The sequence below is a fragment of the Fundulus heteroclitus genome, unplaced genomic scaffold, assembly GCF_011125445.2.
Source record: "Fundulus heteroclitus isolate FHET01 unplaced genomic scaffold, MU-UCD_Fhet_4.1 scaffold_81, whole genome shotgun sequence".
Lineage (NCBI taxonomy): Eukaryota > Metazoa > Chordata > Actinopteri > Cyprinodontiformes > Fundulidae > Fundulus > Fundulus heteroclitus.
The window spans coordinates 177,449-200,442 of NW_023397263.1; the positions used below are offsets into that span (position 1 = coordinate 177,449).

The window sequence follows — 22,994 nt, forward strand, 5'->3', positions numbered from 1 at the left end:
ACATTTTTGACCAATCTGTATAATCTGATTGAACTTGACTTTGTAAAGTGCCTTGAGATGACATGTTTCATGAATTGGCGCTATATAAATAAAATTGAATTGAATTGAATATACTCAGGCGCACTGTGCGCATACTGTGAGCTTGGTGGACTCAGCGGACGTTTTACCCTTCATAGCTGAGCCTACTGTTGCCCACATTTCATGTGGCGATTCCCAGACTTTCTGCCAGAGGGACAAAATGGCAGAAGAGATGGTAAAATGTGTGATTAGCTAGCTGAGCTCCTAGAGCCGTTTCTTTTCCAGCATCATTCATCTCACCTGTCAGTGAGAACAGAGGGACTGTGATGCTGTTGGGTCTTACGACCGCCTGCTTGGAGCAGCTCAGTGTATCAAGACTTCTTGCCTCTGAGAAGTTTATAGTGTGACACGGCATACTCGGTCGTAAAAATTGAGCTCTGCACGTAGTACCTGTATGCGCAGTCTGCGCGAACCTCCATGGAGTGAACTACTGCCGAGAACGTGGAGGCCTTTATATGATCAGGTAGTGACACAGTGTACCGTAATGCTCAGAATGTCCATTCAGCAAAGCGACTTCATTGTTTACCAAAGTCAGACTTGCACATTCCAACAGAATTTTAGAACATTGTACCACAAAAAAAGGTCAGTAAGCACAACTTCAGGATTGAAAGTGCGCCTTATAGTCCAAAAAATACGGCACTAGTAATAATAATAATAATAATAATTCAGAAATATATAGGTAAAAAAAAGTCTATCACAACTTTTAATGTATTGGTATAAGCTCAAAGCATGCATGTTTAGCCTTTTGTATGATGTCTACAAATATTTATTGTTCATTTGCCCATCACTACTTAATTTTAAATTAGCCACATTAGAGAAATGCGAAAACAAAATCCATTTATCCGTTTTATTTGGTTCATGAAGCATACACTAATGAGAACATCATACAGGCAAACGGATGATGCAGGAGACATGATTAAATGAAACACATCCAGCATGACACTCAAGCTAACAGTCTAGTTGGGACGGCCTAAAAACAACACTCAAAGCCCGTTTTGTTTCTGCATCACGGTGCGGTCCAGAGCAGACGGCGTGCGACGGAAGGCATCACTCTTAGGAGCTTTTCTTCTCCTCGAACATCAGATTTGCTGTTGCTTTCTTAGCTGTGGAGAAATCACAAAGGATAATATTTAAAACCCTGCAGTTCTTATCAGTGGAGTCTGTTGGTAAGGATTTCCAACTCAAAACAAATATTGAGCAACAACTTCACTCAGCTCCATTTTAGATATCTGGAATCCAGATTTACAGATTTACAGTTTACACTGTCTGCTTATTCCTTATCCCCCAAAGTCCAAACCAGTAATTCCTGACTGAAACAACAATTACAGGATTTTTTTTTTTTTTTCCAAAAAGGGGAAAAAATAGGGATCCTAGGGAACAGCTGCTGTGTGACCTGATCATTGGCTGAAAACCAGCCCTAAATGTGGCGTCTTGTTCAGAAAACCTATTTTATACAAGCCAGAGAGTTATACATGCTGCTTAAAGACAGAGAACCTTTGCTTTTCACTCAAAATAAATCATTTGATTCATTGTTTGTACTTTTCCAGAGTGAACGTGCCAATTTGAAAGTTTAAACAATCTTTTGATTCATAGAAGCCCAAACCCTCAAATCAAAATCAAATGTATTAGTACTCTCGTTGTCAATAAATATAAAAAATGTGGATATATGGTCAGTGTTAGGGAGGCCTTTTATGGGAGGCCCCTGAGCGTTTGGGGGCCCTGAGCAGCAGCTTAGTTCACCAAGCCGGCTCTGATCGTACCGTTCAGGAAGGAAATGGGTTCTGTGTGCGAGAGATAAACAAGTTTTGGTGTGAAGTTTGCAAATCACCCCACAACAAAAACAGAGATGGTGTGGAGATGTTATGCGTGTTATGAAAATGATGATTGTCAATTTTGTTTTACAAATACTCATGAAAAGTCTCATTTGCATCTAGCCAACTCCCTTTCTTCTGATCCCCGTAAAGAAAACCTAACGCAACCAGTTGCCTTCAGAAGAAGCCTAATTATTAACTAGAAGCTTCAACGTGTAGTCTGACCTCAGTGTACGTCCAGCTGTTCTGAGAAGGCCTCAGAGAACAAAGCTGAGCATCATGGAGGCCAAGGAACCCAGCAGACAGGTGAGGGAGGATGTTCTGGTTCAGTTTAATGCAGGCTCAGGTTCTACAACGATCTCCTAAGCTTCGAACATCTCCCAGAGCTCTGTTCACTCCATCATCTGGACACGGAGAGAGGGCGGACCGCCTGCTGATCTACCAAGACATGGACGCCCACCCAAATGAACAGGCTGAGACCCGGGAGGAGGTGATTCTGGGGGAGCTGCAGAAATCCACTGCTCAGGTGGGACAATTTGTTGACAAGCATGCCCTCCACACACTTGGCCTTAATGAAAGAGTGCCAATAAGAAGCTAGTGCTTAGAGGAAACCGTGCAGCAGACAGGGCAAACGTGTAGAAGGTGACTTTGTCAGATGAGAGGAAAACGGAACCTTTTGCTGACTTGCAAATGCTGTGTGGCAGAAAATCAACACATCATGGCCACTGTGAAACATTGTGGTAGCAGTAGCGTGCTGCGGGGATGTTGTTTTTTTGTTTTAAATAAAGCATAAGGAAGCTGGTCAGAGTTGATGTGGAGCTGCATGGAGCTCAATACAGGACCTACCCAGAGGACAGCCAGGTAGACGCCTCAAACGTTTTGAGACTGGGGCAGGGGGTTCACCTTAAACAACCCCCGACATACAGCCAGAGCTACAATGGAATGGTTTACGTCAATGTTTATCTGTGGGTTTGAACGGTCCAGTCAAAGTCCACCTGTACATCCAGATCAGAATCTCTGGGACAATTTGAAAATGGGGCAGGATGTTGAAGTGTGAATGTATGCAAGGCACTGTCGCAACATCTTACAAAACGAAGGGGGGTCTTCACAGTGTAATTTAGAAAATATGACAATGCCAAAAACATGCCTCCTGACCAAGAGGAACAGTGAGAAGAAAGGAAGGAGTAGAAAAGTTTTCAGCAGTCATTTTCTATACGTACCCTCATCTTTGAATTTGTCGGCTGCCTCTGACGCCCTGTCCTTAATGTTTTTCACCGCGTCGTCGATCTTGACCTCGTGCTTGAGGAAGAGCGGCCGAATGATGCGTTGGTAGATCAGGATGGAGCCATTAGAGGGGGTAGGAGCCATGCACCACACCAGGAAGGCACACTGGGAATGAAGAAAGAGATGCTCCAGTCAGCCAGTAGACGGGATGCCTCGATGGAGAGCAACGGAACAAACGAACGGGAGGCACAGGATTACCTTTCCGATATAGTAGAAAGGGAACCAGGAGAGGAAGATGTCGGCAAAGAACTCCGCCACACTGAAGAGTCCGTACACCACCCAGTAGGTCAGCCACTTTGTATCGTCGTCTTTGGTCGCACTTTCAATCGCCTTAATCCTGCCGGGAGACACGAGACGTGAAAATGTTCTCTCAGCCAAATTCAGTTTTAGTCTGCTTTTTTTTATTCTTGTATTTTACATCAATAAACAGATTTGCATCAAATTTAATTGATCTGTTTACCCTGTTAAGCCCCTTTCAGGTTGTTTTTTTTTTTTTTGTTCCATGATCTATGTGTGTTCTTTTGCACGTCCTAATCAACTGAAAGCTCCAGACATGGATGGGGAGGGGTGGGATTTGACCAAACCAATGTTACACCCCTGATCCAACTCTGGAGGTCGCCACAAAGTCGGAATCTTTATGAACTAATCTCTATATTAGGTTTTCTTTTCCCTTTTACTTCTTATGTCGGCCTACCTGTACAGCATAACGGTTTTTAAAGCGATTTATGAATTAACGATGATGATGATAATGATGTCTACAGGTCAGAGTCTGGGTTTTCAATTCCTTTATGCATTATTTTTTCCCCCCTCCAGTGAAAGTTTCATGAATCATTATTTTGTAAATGATTACAGAATTTCCCTGCATCATTCTCTACTGTCCTATTGTTGCATCTGCAGGTGTTGGGGGGGACAGTCGTGCGCCCGCACATCTAAGCTGTCGAGGGTGTTGGATTTCGTTATCACGCGTCACGGTTTAATCAGATTGGATGAGGACCGACACAAAAAGCACTGATTGGCCTCGGACGCAGGGAGCCGCACCCCGAGGAGAATCTGATCGACCAATGAGAGACCGACGTGAAGTTGCGTGAAGGCCAACAGTATAAGAAGATGCATACACGCTCATCTGTCCAGTGTTCCTCGCCAATGACATTTATGGTTGGACAAAAAAAATAACCCCAAATAAACCCAACATAGAACAGGAATTTAAATAAAAAAAAAACAGATGTGAAAATTACTCTATTTTGTAATTTTTTTTTACTATCTACATTTTTTTCCAGCCAATTTGACGGAGCTGCGCCCTAGCGTTATCTAAACAGCGTGCTCCGTTTAGATAACAGAGCATGCTCCATGATCGCATGGTTAATGCAGAACTTGGAGCTTGAAAGGGCCTTTAGTCTACTAGCTGATAAAGTCATATTTCAGAATGTTTACACGCAGACGATTCATTACCCTCACGTTGAATAACACGCTATTCCAGTTCCTGTTTTTGCATGAGCCGCATTCTAAAAGTTCGGTTTTATTCGCCAAGTAGGGCGGCCTGGTTAACGGCTCATCGCTACGCGTTTCCATTTGTTGCCATGCACCGCAGGGATATTCGCGGCCAAACCATTACATCCGTATTCTTCAGGTCAAAGAGTAATACTCTACCGTCCCCAAGTGTGTTTTTTTTTTGTTTTTTTTACCCATGAGCATCATGTTTTTGCATGTTTAGCATCAGTTACAAGAAATGCATAAGAGCTGTCAAGCGCCAGAGTAATTGCTATTAAAAAAAAAAAAAACATAATAAGGATAATGCCTTTTCACACATCTCTTTACAACCACGAACTTCGAGGCACTGCAGCGCACGAAAGGAGCCAACAAACGTGCTGCCGTTTGCATAACGGAAAGCATTTCTGTTTGCCGTGGAGCGTGGAACCTGTACGACTGGTAGGGCCGGTGCAGTGATTAAACATCGTTTGATGAAGCTCAATCTGGACGCGTCAGCAGCAAGTAACTGCAGGTCCACACCTCACATGACGTTTTAGGCAAAGATCCCTGAAAACAAGGCGCGGATCAACAAATCGATACTAGGCAATCGTTTTTAATACATTCCAGGAGGGTTTTCCCTGATCCACGTCACATTACAGGCTCTGCTTTGATTAGAGAGGAAGTTTATAACCATTCATCAGGAGCTTGAGCGTCATTATATTTGTTGCAAATTCTCTTTGGTTACTCAGAGCGATTATACAAAAAAAACTGAACACTGCAAAAAACGGAACTAGAAATAGGTAAAATATTCTTTAAAATGAGTGTATTTGTCCTTGATTTAAGCAGGTAAATAAGATGATTCGCCAATGGAATAAGATGTTTGCACTTTAAATAGGAACAATTCATCTCCATCATCTTATTTTAGGTGCAGGATGTCTAATTATCTTATTTTAGGGCTCAAAATACTCATTCCGTTGGCAGATAATCTTATTTACCTGCTCAAATCAAGGATTAAAACACTAACTTTAAGAACATTTCACTTATTTTTAGATCCGTTTTTGCAGTGAAGGAATTAAAGAACAAAATCTGGGAGCACCTTTAATTTTAGTATGGGGTTTCTCTCATGCATAAGGTGTCTTAATTATACCAAACAGGCTAAAATATACAAATACCCCCAACATTAAGAGTCCATCATTTTCCAACTGGGTCGAGGTCGAGGCTTTGGGAAGGTCATTCTAGTCGGTTAATGTTAGACAGCTACACCCATGCAAACATCAGTCTCTACGTCTTGCTTCCTTCTGAGCAAGGCAAACATTAATATATAGCCCTAAAGTGCATGTTTTTGTACATTAATAAATACAATACACTAGATTGCCAGAGGTGTTCGCTCACCTACCGTGACTCGCATACGAACTTAAGGAAACCCTGTTCTTATTCCATTGGGTTCAATTGGTTGATCCACCCTTAGCAGCTAGAACAGCTTTCACTCTTCTGGGAAGGCGGTGCCCACAAGGTTCTGGAGTGTTTTTGGGAATTTTTTAAATCACCATTTTCCCAGAAGCTCAATCGTGAGGTCAGACGAGAAAGGCCTGGCTCCTAGTTTCCACTCTAATTCATCCCAAAGGCGTTCTACTGCCAGTGTTGTAGTACTCGAGTCTGAGACTCGAACTCGAGTCCGAGTCATTAGCTAAATTTAGAGACTCGTGACTTGACTTGGACTTGAGCACTGATGACTCGAACTTGGACTCGGACTCCTACATTCAGATCATTCTGACTCGGAAATTGAGAAAAAGACTAAACTTTTTTTTATCATTAGGCTATAACTTTAATATGTCATTAGAATATTATTTGGTGTATGATTTTAATATCTAAATTATTAGTCCAATGTGGTGGAGTGTGGATTTTTTTTTTAGTTTAAAAACATGTAGGCTATGCTTACTTTAGTGCAGAGCTTGGACTCGACTTGATCAATAAGGACTTGACTCGGATTTTTTTTAATGACTTGGACTTGAACACTGGAGACTCGAACCTGGACTTGGACTCGAGGCATAGTGACTTGACTACAACACTGTCTACCGCGTTGAAGTCAACGCCATCATGGCCGAGCGCTTCGCGGCTGTCGTTAACGATCGCTTTCATTTTGTTAGAAAAGCGCTGACAGTTGACTGTGGAGTAAGTGAGGAAGTTTCACTTGTTGTACAGGTAGGTAGCATCCTTCCAGACAACCACGCTGGAGTCCATGGAGCTCCTAAGAGGGACCCGTTCTTCCAGAAACGGTCGTAGAACCAGCTTGCGTGCCTGGGGGCTTGATTTTTTTTTAAACGCCTGTGGCCTTTAAAATGACTGGAACACCTAGACTTGATTATTTGGATGCGTAAGCGAATACCTTTGGCAATGTAATGTATATTACAGGCTACAATCATTTTTATTGCTATTTTGTGTGAGCATTATTAATGATACTGTACTCAGGTTAAATGTTTGAAAAATAAATAAATAATGTCTATAGCAGTAAAAAAAAAACATATGTATGAACAGATTCCAACATTATGTTGGTGTGGTCTTAAAGCGAGGCTGCTCAGAGTGGAGCCAGGGCTGGAGAAAGGCTCTAGAAATAGTGTGATGACGTATGGCAGTGACTGTATTTATTTAGGGTTGCTTGTGTTTATACTGGGAGGGGCTGCTGGCCAGAACAGTAGTTAGAAAAATCAAACCCTTACGATATGTAGGCTGGGTAAAGGAAGCCGATGAGGTTACACAGCAGGGAGGCCCCGTAACCGATGACGAGGTAAACTGCGATCACAGCTATGACTCCTGGAAGGGAGGAAGGAAGGAAGGAAAGAAGGAGAGGAGACATCACACCATGCTTGCCTTATGTTTGCAACAATGTCTTCCACAAAATGAACGCCGCAGCCTCGTCTAACCACCGCGTTTATCTAAAGAAACCACTGAATCTGCATCTAGATCGTTGCTAAAAAAAAAAAAAAAAAAAAAAAGAATATCTCCGGATCTGCGATGACGTTCCGCTTCCGTCTTTTTTGTTCCCCTGCCAGCATCCCTGAAGCACTCACCGGCAGCGATGTACGTCCTGTTTACTCCGGTTCTGGCTTCGACTTTGCCCAGAGCATCTGTCATGAGGTTCTTCTCGTGAAGGAACTTGTCAAATCTCTCCTTGAGACCCTGCGCCATGGCTGCGCTACCTCCTTCAGCGATGGGGATGAATTAGGAAATGATCGTTGATGGTGGCGCCACACCCCTGTAACCCAACACAGCCCAACCCGCAGCGATGGGGAGGGGCCGGACAGGCCGCTTAATCAAGCGCCGTGGCGCACGCCTGCTTCCGGTCTGGCCCTGCAAAATAAAAGCACGGCCGCTTGGAGGCCATATTCTCTGACCACCGTGTTTTGTGACTCTGTGGTTTATTCTGCGAGGCGCTGTTGCGTTTTCATAGCTTGACTCGACCTAAAGCAGATGAGGTTACGCCAAAGGTTACGCCAGCAATGCGAACGTACGTCAATTAATATCCGGTGCTTCCTCCAAAACCCAAGGAAGTCCACTTTAAAATCGTTTCAGGCGTTTACCCCTCAAAGGAATTCCTTAGACTTCGATTTGCTATTGATGATAACACTTGTTTATTTTGTGACGGTGATATTGAGTCAACTGAACATCTTTTTAATGATATGTGTGTATTGCAAAGCTTTGTGGGATGATGTGCACTACTGGCTTTTCCCTAAAATTCCAAACTTAACTGAATTTTCTATAAAATACATTGTTTTTTGAAACTCTGAGAAAAGAAAAGATATTTGAAAGATTACTAAATGTAATAATTATCATGGGTAAGTTTTTCATTCACAAATGTTTTCTTAAAGTCAAACCATCTTTCCCCACTTTTCACAAGGAACTCTGCCACCTCTTCTTATCTCTGAAATTCATGGACAAAAAAGAAGATGCAGAACTGTATAATATGGTAAACAATTTGAAACTAATGGAAACCCCTAATTATTATTATTATTATTATTATTATTATTATTATTATTATTATTATTATTATTATTATTATTATTATTATTATTATTTCGTCCTCTCTGTAAGTATGAAAGCAATTTGGTTTGGCTTCTTCAGGTTTTTCAGATTTGTGTACATGATGCTGACTCTATGTTTGTTGTATATGATGTTAATAAAGAAAAAAAAAGAAAAAATATCCGGTGCCAGGTTTTTGCCAAAAACTTCCCTGGGCTCCTAAACTACTAATAAAAATAATTGTTACGTCACAGGTTCAATATTACGTTTAATTTCATTTACGCAGTAAAAAGCCACCAGTAACAGTTTTGTTAGAATATTTGTTCTTTTACATTACATTACAGGGCGGTCACGCAATATGTGGTAGCAGCTGTCATATTCGGTGACCTCTATATTTCTTTAATAATCATAATGACGCAGGGACTTTTTCTGACAAAAACCTGGGACCAGACATTAATTAACATTTATCCTCTTTTGCCCAGACCATAATGGGGACGAGGGGGGGTTGGGGGTTGGTTGATTGATTGATCAATGAAACAGGGCCTTCCTGCTGAATCAGTGATGGGTATTCTGCTTGCGCAATGTTATTTCAAACACACGTAAGCTGTGTCATTCGCGGCCACTCTAAACGAGTGTTATTTAGCTGGTCAGAGGGCAAAAGGAGCTCTTTGGGTTTTAAAAGTTGCTGACCCCTGATGGATGGATCGATCTTTCCGAGCAGTCCACCAAAAAGCCAATCAGGGCTTTGACTGGTGGAGCTGTTAGCAACTGGTGCAGCCAAATCGACAAGGAGGCCTGCTTAATTTTTTTACTAAAAAACAAAACGAAAACAAAACAAAGAAACATAAAGATTGCCAGGCCTGGAGATACATAATGTTGTGATCCGATTGAACCAAAACAGTATCATGGCTGGAGGCCGGCAGCATCGCTATTGTAAAGCAAGGTGGTGTCGGCATCATGCAGTGGGGGTGTTATTAAGACGCAGCAATTAAGTGTCATCTTGTCAAAAAAGGTTGTGATTTTACAACTAGGCGCTGATTTTGATTTAGATGATTTAGATAAACGCATATTTATGTGTTAGAATGGCCTAGTCAAATTCAACACCTGAATCTAATTAGAAATCTGTCTCAAGACATAAAATCTAATGCTAAACACCCTTAATCCAACCTCAATAATTTTTTTTGTATATTTGCAAGAAATGTTGAGAGCAATGTAAAAAAAAAGTACTTCTGTTTTACAAATTTGGACCATTTTGTGTGGACCAGTCCCATAAAATCCTGATACGGTCCAGGTAAGATTGTGGCTGTAATTTCACAAAATGTGGAATTAGTTTGCGGGATGTGAAAGGCAGTGTGGTCTGAAATACCTTCACAGTGAGCACAGCAGTGCATTAATATGAGATCAATAGTCAGTAAAGTAATGTTTAGCTCTGGAATCCAGTAGCTGAAAACAAAAACCCAAGTGAGGAAGATCCTCCTCCAAACTGCCTGGTTTTGCTTCTATCAGCAGTTCATACTGGTGATCCCTATTGTATGTACCGGGAACATGAGTGTGGAAGGTTTTCAGAACTATTTAGGAATATTTATTCTTATTATGTAGCCATATTGAAATTTCAGTGAGGCACTGGCTCTCAATGCACACATAACACACAGACACAAACCCAAAATACCCACGGAAAAATGAAGAATGAGCATTCCTTGAGAAGAACTCCAGAAATGAGTAAGGTTAAGCTGTACAACTGAGGAGAACGATTTATCAAAATGGCGACACAGTGTGCAATTATCAATAGATAATAGTTAAAAAGCAAAGAAGAGAAGAGAAGCAGCTGTCGATTCATAGAGTAAAGTAAAAATACTGTGCAATTTGCATGAATGTTTGTCTGTTGAATGCTTTTGATTAAAAACCCAATAAGTGACATTTCCACTTCCTTTTTCATCTGTCTTTTACAGCTTTACGTGACCACTAGGGGGTGCTGTGAACTGCTGTTGTTTACTCCATCCAAACCTCCAGCGCCTCTGTTCAGGGGTCCGTTCTTCGTACGTCGCTAACTCAGTTAGCAGGATTTCATTGTTGACGATTTGGCATGATCTTGGATCGTTTGGTTCTTCGAAAGACATCCTGCACTTGTTGTCATAGCAACATGTGCGCCAGCTTAAGCCTGCTCCAGAGTAGGCTTATTTCATGTAAACAAGATTAGATCACGGCTGTATAAGCGGAGGAGAAAGGGAAGTCTGCCGTAGCCATGTCCATTTTTACGACATTAACCTGTTGCGGAAGGTGCAAGAATAATTTGCAGAGTTTTTCGAATTAATCGCGTATTGCGCAATAGACAGGATCCTTTAGCGCAGAGCGACAGTGTAATTGTAGAGAGATTTTTCTTGGTGGCTGTTATAAACAGACAAACACATCATTTAACAGTGGCTTTTAAAGAGAAAAAAGTGATGTTGGAGCCATAAATCTAAAATATTTAAGTTATTTGTATGATGGTTTGCTTTTTATTTTTATCATATTCAGTAAGAAGATTTGTTCGGGCCATTTTATTGTGAAGTTTAGTTTACTTTGAAAGGCGTGCTTCCTGTCGAGCCGTATATTGTATTAGAAAAAACTATGGATGGATTATCTAGACACGGAGCAATACAGTTTTACTGTGTAAACTGTGGATGACTTGGAAAAGGAAAATTTTAATTTTTTATGGATAAAGATTTTTTTTTGTTAAATTTCCCAGTTTGCACGCGTCCTTTACTTCCCGTGTCTAAGGAATGACACTGAAATTTTGACATAACAAGTGCATTTTTAAAATAAAGTATAATAATTAAAGGCTACCATTTTGTAGAATATTCTTGTATTTCACTTTTACTTGTCCCCATGTTCTAGTGGGTTCTGTGGAGGCTCTGATATAAAAGAACAAAGTAAATATGAGATTTTATAAAATGATAAAATTCATACTGTAGAAAGTGATAGAAACATGGACAGTATTTATGCATTAATTTGTCTGCTGCTTTTTGCCAGCCCTCTCTCCTGGCTTTAACAGATTTTGAGGTGTTTTACTTAATGACTCAAATTCGGCATAACCTTCCATTAAAGCTCTTGTTCTGCTTGGGGGAAAACCTGTGGGCGTTCTTTAGCCATGCTGAACAGCCAATAGCAGCGCTGCTGATCATTGTTTCTACTATCGATACATTTCCCCTTTTAAACAAACACATGAACGCGCAGTTGTCTCAGATAACTCAATCCAGTCATACTAATCGTAAACAACAGGTGTGTTCGAAGAACCCAGTTAGCCGGATCATGATTAGCCGGATGAAATCATCTTGGATGTGTCATTTGATCTTGGATGTTTTAAGCAACATACGAAGAACGGACCTCAGATCTTTTCACAACAAAAGCAAAAATTCTTGACACAAATGACCATACCCTTTAATAGCAGTTTGTTTGTATATAAGACTGAGTATGGCGCCAACAGGTGATGGCCACTAAAATACAACACAGAGGCCTTTGTTGCATCCAAGCAGGAGTTAGTTTAGGCCATGACTCAGCTAGTTTTGCATATCTTCAAAATATTATGCAAAATATCTTCCGCACATTTCCACTCCAGTAGTAAAGTTGAGAAAATGTGTGCGACAAATTGAAAAAATACTATATTTTGAGTAAAAGCTATTGCTGTATGTAGGATGGCAAAACATTTTAATGTGTTTCAAAACAGACATGTTCAAATTCAACAGACCTGTTCTCTCAACAGGCCTGACAGCCCTACAAAAAGAAAATCAAAGAGAACAAATAGGAGCCAAAAATAACCTTATTGATGTATACATACGTGTGTGTGTGTCTTTTTGTACTTGCAGCTGAACGAGAAAGTTTTATTTTCTTATTTTACTACTAAAGTGAGGACTTTGATGTAAAGAGAGGACCTTTTTTTTATGGGGTTCCATTAGTGCCAAAATTATGTTTATGCGTCTTCTGACGTGTTCATGTGTCCATGTATGTGTCTATGTAAGGTGTGTATGTATCCTGCTTATGTAATGGAAGCTGCATAAATTATGTTTATGCGTCTTTTGAGGTGTTCATGTGTCCATGTATGTGTCTATGTAAGGTGTATATGTATCCTGCTTATGTAATGGAAGCTGCATAAATTATGTTTATGCGTCTTCTGACGTGTTCATGTGAAGCTGCATAAATTATGTTTATGCGTCTTCTGACGTGTTCATGTGTCCATGTATGTGTCTATGTAAGGTGTATATGTATCCTGCTTATGTAATGGAAGCTGCATAAATTATGCTTATGCGTCTTCTGACGTGTTCATGTGAAGCTGCATAAATTATGTTTATGCGTCTTCTGACGTGTTCATGTGTCCATGTATGTGTCTATGTAAGGTGTATATGTATCCTGCTTATGGAATCACTTTATGTTGTTTGACCTTGTTGTTGAACCTGTAATCACGTGATCTCGGTTTGCTGTCGTTTTCCCCGTCATCTCCTCTGCTGTTGCAACCTGTCATCTTCCCTGTCGTTCTCCCCGTTATCGGGCCGTGTTGTCACCTGACGTCGTCATGCATTGCTTTTACACTGTGGGTTTCCTGCTGCCGTCAACCTTTAATTTTTAATCTTTAATGTCACAACAGTAATAACTCCCTCATTGTTCCCAATTAGCTCCGACAAACGCCTTGGTTCTTCACTTTCTGATCGGTGCAGTCATGATAAAACTACGTACACTTTTTCCGGTTCAACGGAGATTTCAAAATAAGAGTCTTTGACACAAACGCTTTCAGTCAGCAAAGCTGACCTTCAATGAGCACCACCATGCTTCCTGTATTTACTTTTAAAATCCATATATTTCCCTAAAGAACAAAAATATTTTCAACAATCCATACCTAGAACCCACCATTCTTTGCTAAAACGTTTCAATCACTTTCATGGAAAAATTAATATTTAAAGACACAATTTTCACAATTTTTCAATGGTTTTACTTGAAATTGACAATTCAAAGAAACATGAACACATAAATGAAAACAACCAAACTACATGAATGAACACATGAATGCAAACAACCAAACTACATCAATGAACACAAGAATCCAAACAACCAAACTACATCAATGAACACATGAATGCAAACAACCAAACTACATCAATGAACACAAGAATCCAAACAACATCAATGAACACATGAATGAAAACAACCCAACTGTATAAATGGCAACTTTTATTAGATTAATCCAAATGTAGGGGACTGCAATATTCCAGACTCCATATACTGCACAAACAGTGCATAGGTAGGGTGAATAGGCAGCCGCAGGACCACCCCACAAGTATTTGCCTCTGGGAAGATGCGGTTGTTCCCGTCCTCATGGTGCAAAAACTCAATGGTTGGAGAGGTGTTGAAGCCCAGCGGTGGGATGTTGTCTATGCCTGAAGCAAACGTTAATATTTGCCCCAGGGTCACTGGCCTCGTTCCCTCTGGAAGACATTTGAGAGATAACTACAAATAAAAGTTGTAAAATTAACAATCCAATGACTTTGTTTCCTGGGGTGGGCAAAGTTTTATGTGTTGAATGTATTGTAATGTGTATACAATGGAACCAAATCTATTAGAACTTTGTTCAATTATTAGATCTTTGTTCATTCAGCACTAAAACTACAAACAACACAATGCAGTAATAGTGAGTGAAAATGTAGTTAGAACAAAACTGCTAAAACACAACCTGATTGATGGCCAAGGGCCCAAAGACAGTGCTGTGCAAAAATTAAAAGGAGCTATAAGTAAGATACTTAAAGTAAAAAATCAGCCTAAATCATTGTCATTCGTTACCCAGGATGGAACTAACATTCCCAATAAACAAATCTAGAGGTAGGTTACGGAACTACTTTGGTTTAGCGTGTAGTCCGTGTTTACTGACTGGTTCCAGAGCCAATCATATTAGAGTTGCCAAAACAGAGTGCATCCTTTGTAATTTTATTTTGGCAAAAGAGCAGCAGCATGCAAACATGTTAGCAAGTAAGAGAAGCAGACCAGAAATAGAACAGAATACGACATCATTTACTTACTGTATATCATTGAAGTAAAAATTCTGGGGTTTTACAGCAGCAATGTTCGTATTTTAAAATCGGCAAGTTACTTATAGCTCCTTTAAGTCCTTTGAATGCATCATACAGTAGTTATGACATACCATCCACCTCTAACAGCCAATCATTCCAGAAGATGGTCGTCTGGTTCTCCAACCTCCTCTTGTTACTCCCTGGCAGAGAGAGTTGCACGCTGAAGAGCTTTTGCATGTCCTGGAGGCTCACCGTTTTAAGTCCTCCGACAAAAATAGGTTTTATTGCCTCATGGTGGTTCTCAATGGCGTTGGCAACTCCCAATGTTTGCAATCCATCAATAAATCTGTACAGAGACACAAGTTTTATTTAGAAACAAATCAACTTAAATCAGATAAATGTTAGACTGGGGTCAGTCCTACATTACCTACAGTGCACATAATGTTATTGTACATTTAAAAAAAGCATTTTTAGGTTTGCCCCTACACTCCTAACAAATATTGTTACCACTTTACAATAAGGCTCCCTTTATAGATAGCTAATACATTGTTTGTAGATATGTCATTAATTCCTCTATAAAACACACCATACATCATTCAGCGTTTATCATGCATTAAGGACAAAAAAGAGCCACAACTGACTTGTTTCGATTACAAGGCAGTATCTTACCCTGAAATGTTTAATATGAACAATTCTGGATTAAATGTATATAGTTGAACAAATTGGGCTCACAGTTTTGTCTCTTGCTCGCTCCTAATTCATAACAATTATGAATGAATTATAAAGTTTTTACTAGTTCATGCATGGTTCTGATATCATGACAATAAGTAGGGCTTATAAAAGATGTGCAAAAATCCATCCAAAGCATTGTGTGTTTTTTGGAACTCAGTGGGGCTGGTTATCGATTCAAATTTCATATTTGATTCCAAATTTCAGAATAGATTTTCAATTCAATCTGAACTAAAATTATCCATCCATTTTCCAACCCTCATGGGGTTGCGGGGGTTGCTGGTGCCTATCTCCGGCGTTCACTAGGCAAGAGGCGGGATACACCCTTAACAGGTTGCCAGTCTGTCGGAGAGCAACACAGAGACAAACAACCATTCATGCACACACTCACACCTAAGGACAATTTAGAGAAGTCAATTAACCTAACAGTCATGTTTTTGGACTGTGGGAGGAAGCCAGAGTACCTGGAGAGATCCCACGCATGCACAGGGAGAACAGCAAACTCCATGCAGAAAGACCCAGGGTTGAATTTGAACCCAGAACCTTCGGGCTGCATGGCAACAGTGCTACCCACTGCACCACTGTGCAGCCCCAACTATAAAATATTTTTTAGCCGTTAACTGAATTTTATGACTACTTATGGAATGTACTATTATCATATTAACATTTAACTGCAAATAAATAAAGTAATAGAAGTAAAAGACGACTTTAAGGACCAAACCCAATCCCTGATTGTTGTGAAGATTGTTTTCACAAAGATGCTGTGCAGCACAAAAGCCAAACGGATCCAGAAAGAGAAAAGGACACCACAAATACATACAGGTCTAATTTCTATTCAGTACAAAGTTACTTTATTAAACCGCAAATAAAAAAATTTGATCCTAAGTTGATGCATTATTAAAAATATGACATTAAAAATTCACCTCCTGGACTGGAGTGACACGGCTCCTGTGACGCATATTGCATCCAAACGTCAGACCACTAGATGGAGCTTGCTGCAATTTTTTATTCCTGCTGATGTCTCAGAGCAAGAGAGCTAATAAAGTAACATGGTTGTAGAGGCTAAGCAGACGCTTAAAGCCACTGGAGTGTTTTAAACCGGAATCTTATGATTGACGCGCATTTGCCGGGCGGGGTGGGATGGTAAATAGGAAATGTCCAGATGCTGTTCTTGCAGTTAAAAAAGCCCATTTATTCCCAACTTTGCTTGCTTACAAAACAAAAAACGATACAAACGGACAGCTGTGGGTTGACAGCGTTTCCCCCGCCAAGCGGTCAAAACCGATTTACCTTTCCGGTGAATCCCCCCCCCAGCATAGACACATCATTTCCTTTCTTATATTAACTTTTGCACAAATTGGCTTCAACAATGGTTGTTAAGCTAAAGTTGGCTGTCGTGTGTGCTTTACTGATACAATACTACAGCTCCCACATACTTGGCCATGCTGTGTGCAGACTGAACCACACTGACTAGCCGAGGACTTTTGAGCTTTACATTCAAGCGTACCTGTTGTCTACATTTCTTGTGACAAATTCCTATAACGGCCACACTTTTTGTCAGCGGGACGAATCGGGGGAAAGGATGTCAAAACGTTTAATCAGCTTAACTAGTTGAGCCATTTCTTTTCCAGCAGGCACCACCGCACATGGTTAGAATTAATCAATCTTTTGGTATTAATGTAAGGATCGATTCATAATTGAAAAAGAAATATATATATTTTTTTAATGAGCGCTAGAAGTCAGTGTGCGCAATTAGAATCAAAGGTGCATCTACGAAATACCTGCTTGAAGAAGGTGATTCTTTATGCACTTTGATATACTGATAAATCTTGTTATCTAACCATTATTTTTAGTAAACATCTGATTTAATTTTGACATGAAAGCGGTTCGTCATCATTTTTAAATTAAAAACATCCAATGGAGGAAATGTTTTTTTAAGGCTCAACAATAACCTAGCTCTGTATAGGTATGTTTGCTTTGGCATGGTGCCTGTTCTGTTCAGCTAAAGGACAGCAACACTGCCACAATTAATACCTGTCAACATAGGGGCAAGCTTCCAATTTACTTCACTTTCAGATATCAGCAGATCAAATCAATACAGTACAAATGTTGGTTAGAATGTGCAAGTAAGTGGTAAACAAATACAAAAGCTTCTATAAATATGGTTATTTGTAATAAATAAATATTAAATAAAAAACAAAAATATCCAAACTATACTAACTGTTCCTTGGCAACTTTGGTTCGCCCCTCAACATAGGCCCTTGCCACGTCCTCAATGAAGACCCTTTTCTGGTCCATGTTCAGGATCAAGCATGTGCACCCAAGCATGCTCAAAGCCCCAGAGGCTTCCATGACTTCATCCTGGGTCTCTGCCAATGTTTCTGCATCCAAGATCTAGGTATCAAAGATAGAACAAATTAAAATCGATCCTGCAGAAAAGTGCTCTAGGCCTGACAAACCTTTTTTTTTAAAACAGCTTTTGACATCTTCAGAAACAAACTTCTGTAAAACAGTTGTGTTTTGACTGCAAGAACCAAGGCCTTTTAGCAGCCTTTTTCACCCCTCCTCAATACTATAATAAGTTCCAGCGTCTTGTTATCAATAGTATCAGGGTGTCCCGCAGCGCTATCTTGGCGTTCACGCTACCGCCTCGCCAACATTCCAAAAAAAATGTTTATTTGACGTTAACACACGTTTTTTGTTGTTGCTGCTGCTGCTGCTTTCGCACGTGCATATCGTGAATGGCAGGGAAAAAACACATGGATACGCCCTCCCCCTCGCTTGTCGTCCCCCCCCCCCCCGCGCAAAACTTGTCATCTTGCCTAACCCCACCCCCAACTCACCGCCTTGCCTAAGAAAATTCCTGCGGGAAACACTGAGTATAATATGATTGATATATTTTACAAAGATGATATTCACCTTCTGCAGCTTCTCCTTCAAGTCGTAATCATCCACCTCGTCCAGGTTGACAGGGGGTGTTGGGCGACAACCTAGTGCGGTATACAAGCGGCTTGAGAAGAAGCGTGGTCGTATGCCTCCGTGGACAAGGGCCACGCTGACCATTTTGCCAAGCAGCGTGTAGTCACCATTTTCTACTCCTGCAAACAAAATACCCCAATGACAAAAGAAGCATTTAAGTTATCTATGCTTTTTAAACAGATGGTTGCTGTCATTAACTTTAACGGGGTCCACCATACAGTTCATATAACCATGTTATTGCTTACCCTGTGACACTAAGGACAGATTTTTTGAGTCTTCTGGCCCACTGAAATATTTACTATCCCTGATAGCGACAACCAAGAGACGTAGAAACTCTCTGGAGGGCCCGCCATCATCAACAGCCCCCTCCCCTGTCCCATCACAGTCAACAAATGTGACGTCTAGGCGGTGTGTGGGTGAAAATCTTTGCCTCCGGAACGCCCTGAAGGCACTATCCAAGATGGTCTCTCTCATGACCATGATGCTGTTGGATTGTGGAGGAGGCCCTGGGACTAGCTGGGAGCTCATGTTTTTTAAAATTGCAGTCACATCAAGTCTGTATTATAGGTGGGGGAAAAAATAAAATAAAAGGACTATTAGAAACAGAAAAACTAGCAAAGAAATCATCTGAAAGATAATATGCAAAATCTGGAAGAGTTGTCATTTAGGTGACAAACAGAACTTGAGAGATTACCATTTATTACTAGAATTCATTAGGACCATTAGCAACCTTTACTCACTCTGGTTCTTCTTCTGTAACCAGAACTGCCACTCTAGAAGAAAGTAATTTTTTTCTGTTGTCATTACACACACCACATTAATTTAATCATATTTCAGCAGCATAAAAAAAGTCACCAAGACATGTATGGACATGGATTTACAACAAATGTCACCTTATCAACTGTTAAGGAAAATCAAATTAGCCACAGCACGTTTCAATTCTTTATTTATTCCTCTTACTCTGTCACTGGAGCCATCTCCTCTCTTTCCAAATCATCATAATTTGACCATATGACAAAGCTGCAGAAAACAGAACAATAGCAATTTATTAGATCTCCACTACAAACAAAAGAGTGAGCTGAATTAGTGTGACCAAAGAAAATTAACAAATGAGTTAAAAACAGAGTCAATGAGCAACCCCAATAGTTAGTGAACTAAATAATATCAAGGGACTGAAAGCACGTCAAGGCTTAGACAACCATTTTTACAAACTGTACATTCTCATGCCACAAGTAGGGAATACAAGTAGTTTTCAATCCTTCTAGTTGTTTCCTTGCTTCCATACACCTCACTTAATAAAATTGTAGATGAACAGACTATAGCTGCACTGCTGGGGAAGTATTACAATCATTTGATTAACATGTGCTGGCGGAAACGTGCGTCTAAATCATGGGCTCAATCCAAATACCCTTATAGAGCAAGCACTCTTTAGCCAAAGTGGAAGTGTATTAGCAGTCTCCACGATCAGGGCTGTCCAAATAGTGCAGTCAGTATGGAAGAAGGAATAAAAAGGAGCCTGTATGCTCCCTCCTACTTTTGCCTAGGAGCACTGCAATGACGTTTCCTAGGGTTCCCTGTGACAAGGAAAGGAACTTCGGACTACTGCGCTGATATTGGGCAGCCTTCAAATCGGACTTCATTACGTCAGAAAAAGACATGTGGATTTTGCGAGTCAGATCCAGGCCTACAGTCTTCCAAAAATGAACGACAAAGTCTGTGCTCTTATCTACTAACATTTTTTATTATTTCCATGAGGTGGGCTGCACTTCTACATCATGTTCTGCAAAGGATCCTTAAGGCTCCGTAGTGGCGGTAAGGGATATTAAATTCATGGTGCATCCAAAAGACATTTTCAGGAGTCATAAAAATGTGTACTTACTCCTCACTCTGGACTTCTGATCCCCCACCACATGACACCTCACCTGTATGCGATGCCTACATGTTTTGAAAGAAAGTTTTGTCATTTTCTTCTCTAAAAGAAATTCATTCATTCATTCATAGGTCTAGTGCTCCCTACTGTCAGTTACATTAGCTGGAACAACTGTTTGAAATGTTGCATGCACGTTTTAATAAACAAGACTGCAAAACCATATTCAGTGTTCTGTGGTTCCCTTAAAGTGTCACTTCTGGCATGTTTGGGGCATATGTACTAACCTGGATTGACTCATAAATTGCCACAGCAAGATCGTCATCATCTTCGCTGCAGAGAAAACAAAAAGGTGTTAATAAAGGACATCACAAAAAACCTTTATCGTGACTAAAAGCTTTATAACAAATAAAATGGTGAATCCAGCCAGGTATTAATCAAATAAAACCAAAAAGTAATGGTAATCCTGGAATTCAAAATAGCCCACAAAAACAAAAAAGGAACAAATGACAAACTTTCATATCATTCACACAAACTAGTTTGATGCCAGCACAACCAAACTTATCCCACCACAGTTGTTTCCACCACAAATGCATTGCACATTTAGAATAGTAACAGAGGTGATTTAAAAAAGAAGCCCACTGTACTGCTATGAAATTCCCACGTGCACACTGTGAGAAAGGACACATACAGCTGTTGGGTGGTGCCAGAAAGAACTTTGTTATTGCAATTGTACTTTCCAATGATATTTGACCTCAGCAGTTGATCCCTGCCCTCTGCATCCCTTATGGAGCAGTGGGCACCTTCTCAGTACTAAGGATCTTGCTCAGGGACCCATAGTGGCAGTCTGCAGGGTTTGAGCCAGGCTCTTGGGTCCTTCTCATAATGCAAAGTTAATGCTCCAACCACTACCATCCCACCACCATGTAAAATATAAATAAATACATTCTTAGCCGTTCTTTGATGTTAGATGGATTAACAGGAAACAGGGATACAAAACAATTCTTGCATCTTACCTTTCAACAGCCAGACACACTGAGAATGAAGAACACGATATACATGTGATGGTTTGCATGTCATACTGATGCTTTCAGTTTAGAGAATGTCTATCAATATAGGGCTGCATTTATAACCCAAGTACAACTTTACTGTTACCATGATTAACTTAATACCATACAGGAGTTTTGTTAGAGTAATTTACATTTATCTACTTTTAGCTTTTGTGGTGTACAAAAAGGCAGTGTTCTGAAATATTTTACAGTGTTCTATACATTTTGTATTGTCTGGGAAGAAACTGTCTGGCCTCAATTCCTGATTTATAGGTTGCAAAATCAGTTGACAAAAAAAGTTTTAGATTTTCATTACATTTATAATATGGCATCACTTTACTGTATTGACAATGCCTTTTGTTAAAAAAAAAAAAAAAAAATCAGCCTGCTGTCCTGATTTATTTTTTTATTTTCTTATCAGCTTGTCACCTCTCAGTTACCAGCCACTATCCAATCATTTCAGGCATCTGTCAGATAAACTCTACTTGCTGCCAATAATGACTGTCAACTCTGCTCACCTGCTTACATATACCTGCTTCAGCCAACTCATCATTGCCAGAATGTCACTTCTCTTCTGGTCCCGTGTTATCTCAACTCGTCCAGTGTTACTTGCCCTGCCTCTAACAGCTGCTATGTGCTCAGGTAGCTGGGCTCTTCTGTTAAAAGTCGCCTGTGTCTGCATGCTGCAGTTCTGATCGTTTCCCCGTTCCAGCTGCTTGCTTTGCTTGTTTTTGGTGTTCCCCGGTCCACATCGCCTGTTCTAGTCTGTCATTTTCGCATCTTCTGTTCCTGCTCATCTCTGAGTTCAGCCATAACTCATCTGTCACGTCTGGTTCTGCTTGCCTGCCTCAGCTGTCACTAATCATCCTCACAATAAACCTTTTTTAAAAATGCGTAACGAGCTGTCAGGCTAAATATCGGGTTCACCAGCATTATTCATTTAACCTGCAAGATTAGTTAAATTTTTTATCTTTATAAAATAAAGGGTTTTGAAATGGCTGTGTGCTAAGAGTGCTTACACATAAAAGCTGCAGGATGTCAGCCCTACAAGAAAGGGGTTTTACAAATGTGTACTACTGGATCACTGAGAACGTGTACTTACTCTTCAGTTGGTACTCCTGAGCCAACATTAACATGCACCTCTGCTGTATTTGATGCCTGAGAAAATATGAAATAAATGTTTAGTCATTTAATTTTTATACCAATACTTTCTAACTAAACTTGTGTCTTGGTGTTACACAATTACTAAAAATTAGTGCTTAAAAGTGAAAGAGTAATACATCACTGCAACAAAATGTCATATACACCATTATTTTACTTTGACTTTACAACAATTATGTTATTTCCTTTAAATGTCAACTGTGACTTTTTCTTTGGTTAAGGCAGTAAACTAACCTGGAGTGAGTCATCCGTTGGTATGTCCTGATCATTTTTTGGGCTGCGGAGACAAAAACAATGTTAGAACAGGAACTTAAAAGCAGTACCATATATTTTCCAAAACTGTTCTTTATGCCCTTGTAATGGTAACAGATGTGGTGGAAAAAACGTGATGATTGTTTTACTGCTATGAAATTGTAAAATGAGTTCACTATGAAAGGATGCATAATGATCTATAAGGTGTTTGTTGTAGAAAATCAAGGGTCACAACAAAGGTTTTTTGGATTTAAACCAAATCACGCCA

The 22,994-nt window shown here is 40.2% G+C and overlaps 2 protein-coding genes and 1 long non-coding RNA gene across 3 annotated transcripts; 1 reads left to right on the forward strand and 2 right to left on the reverse strand.

Moving 5' to 3' along the window:
• Positions 1 to 911: 911 nt before the first annotated feature.
• Positions 912 to 7,931, reverse strand: reep5 (receptor accessory protein 5). Its single transcript, XM_012851741.2, has 5 exons — positions 7,709 to 7,931; positions 7,358 to 7,451; positions 3,372 to 3,510; positions 3,110 to 3,278; positions 912 to 1,181 (listed from the first exon to the last, which is right to left on the reverse strand). Exons 1-5 carry the CDS (start codon positions 7,824 to 7,826, stop codon positions 1,132 to 1,134), a joined length of 570 nt encoding a protein of 189 aa, XP_012707195.2. The 5' UTR covers positions 7,827 to 7,931; the 3' UTR covers positions 912 to 1,131.
• A 4,633-nt stretch (positions 7,932 to 12,564) lies between these two features.
• Positions 12,565 to 12,801, forward strand: LOC118562167. Its single transcript, XR_004930480.1, has 2 exons — positions 12,565 to 12,619; positions 12,715 to 12,801. It is a non-coding gene; the product is annotated as an uncharacterized LOC118562167 (long non-coding RNA).
• A 1,036-nt stretch (positions 12,802 to 13,837) lies between these two features.
• Positions 13,838 to 22,810, reverse strand: LOC118562148 (G2/M phase-specific E3 ubiquitin-protein ligase-like). The gene is made up of 12 exons (XM_036134412.1): positions 22,709 to 22,810; positions 22,416 to 22,471; positions 21,281 to 21,299; positions 20,552 to 20,597; positions 20,277 to 20,332; positions 19,358 to 19,417; positions 19,138 to 19,170; positions 18,643 to 18,953; positions 18,338 to 18,516; positions 17,640 to 17,812; positions 14,821 to 15,035; positions 13,838 to 14,110 (listed from the first exon to the last, which is right to left on the reverse strand). Exons 1-12 carry the CDS (start codon positions 22,798 to 22,800, stop codon positions 13,860 to 13,862), a joined length of 1,491 nt encoding a protein of 496 aa, XP_035990305.1. The 5' UTR covers positions 22,801 to 22,810; the 3' UTR covers positions 13,838 to 13,859.
• Positions 22,811 to 22,994: the final 184 nt, after the last annotated feature.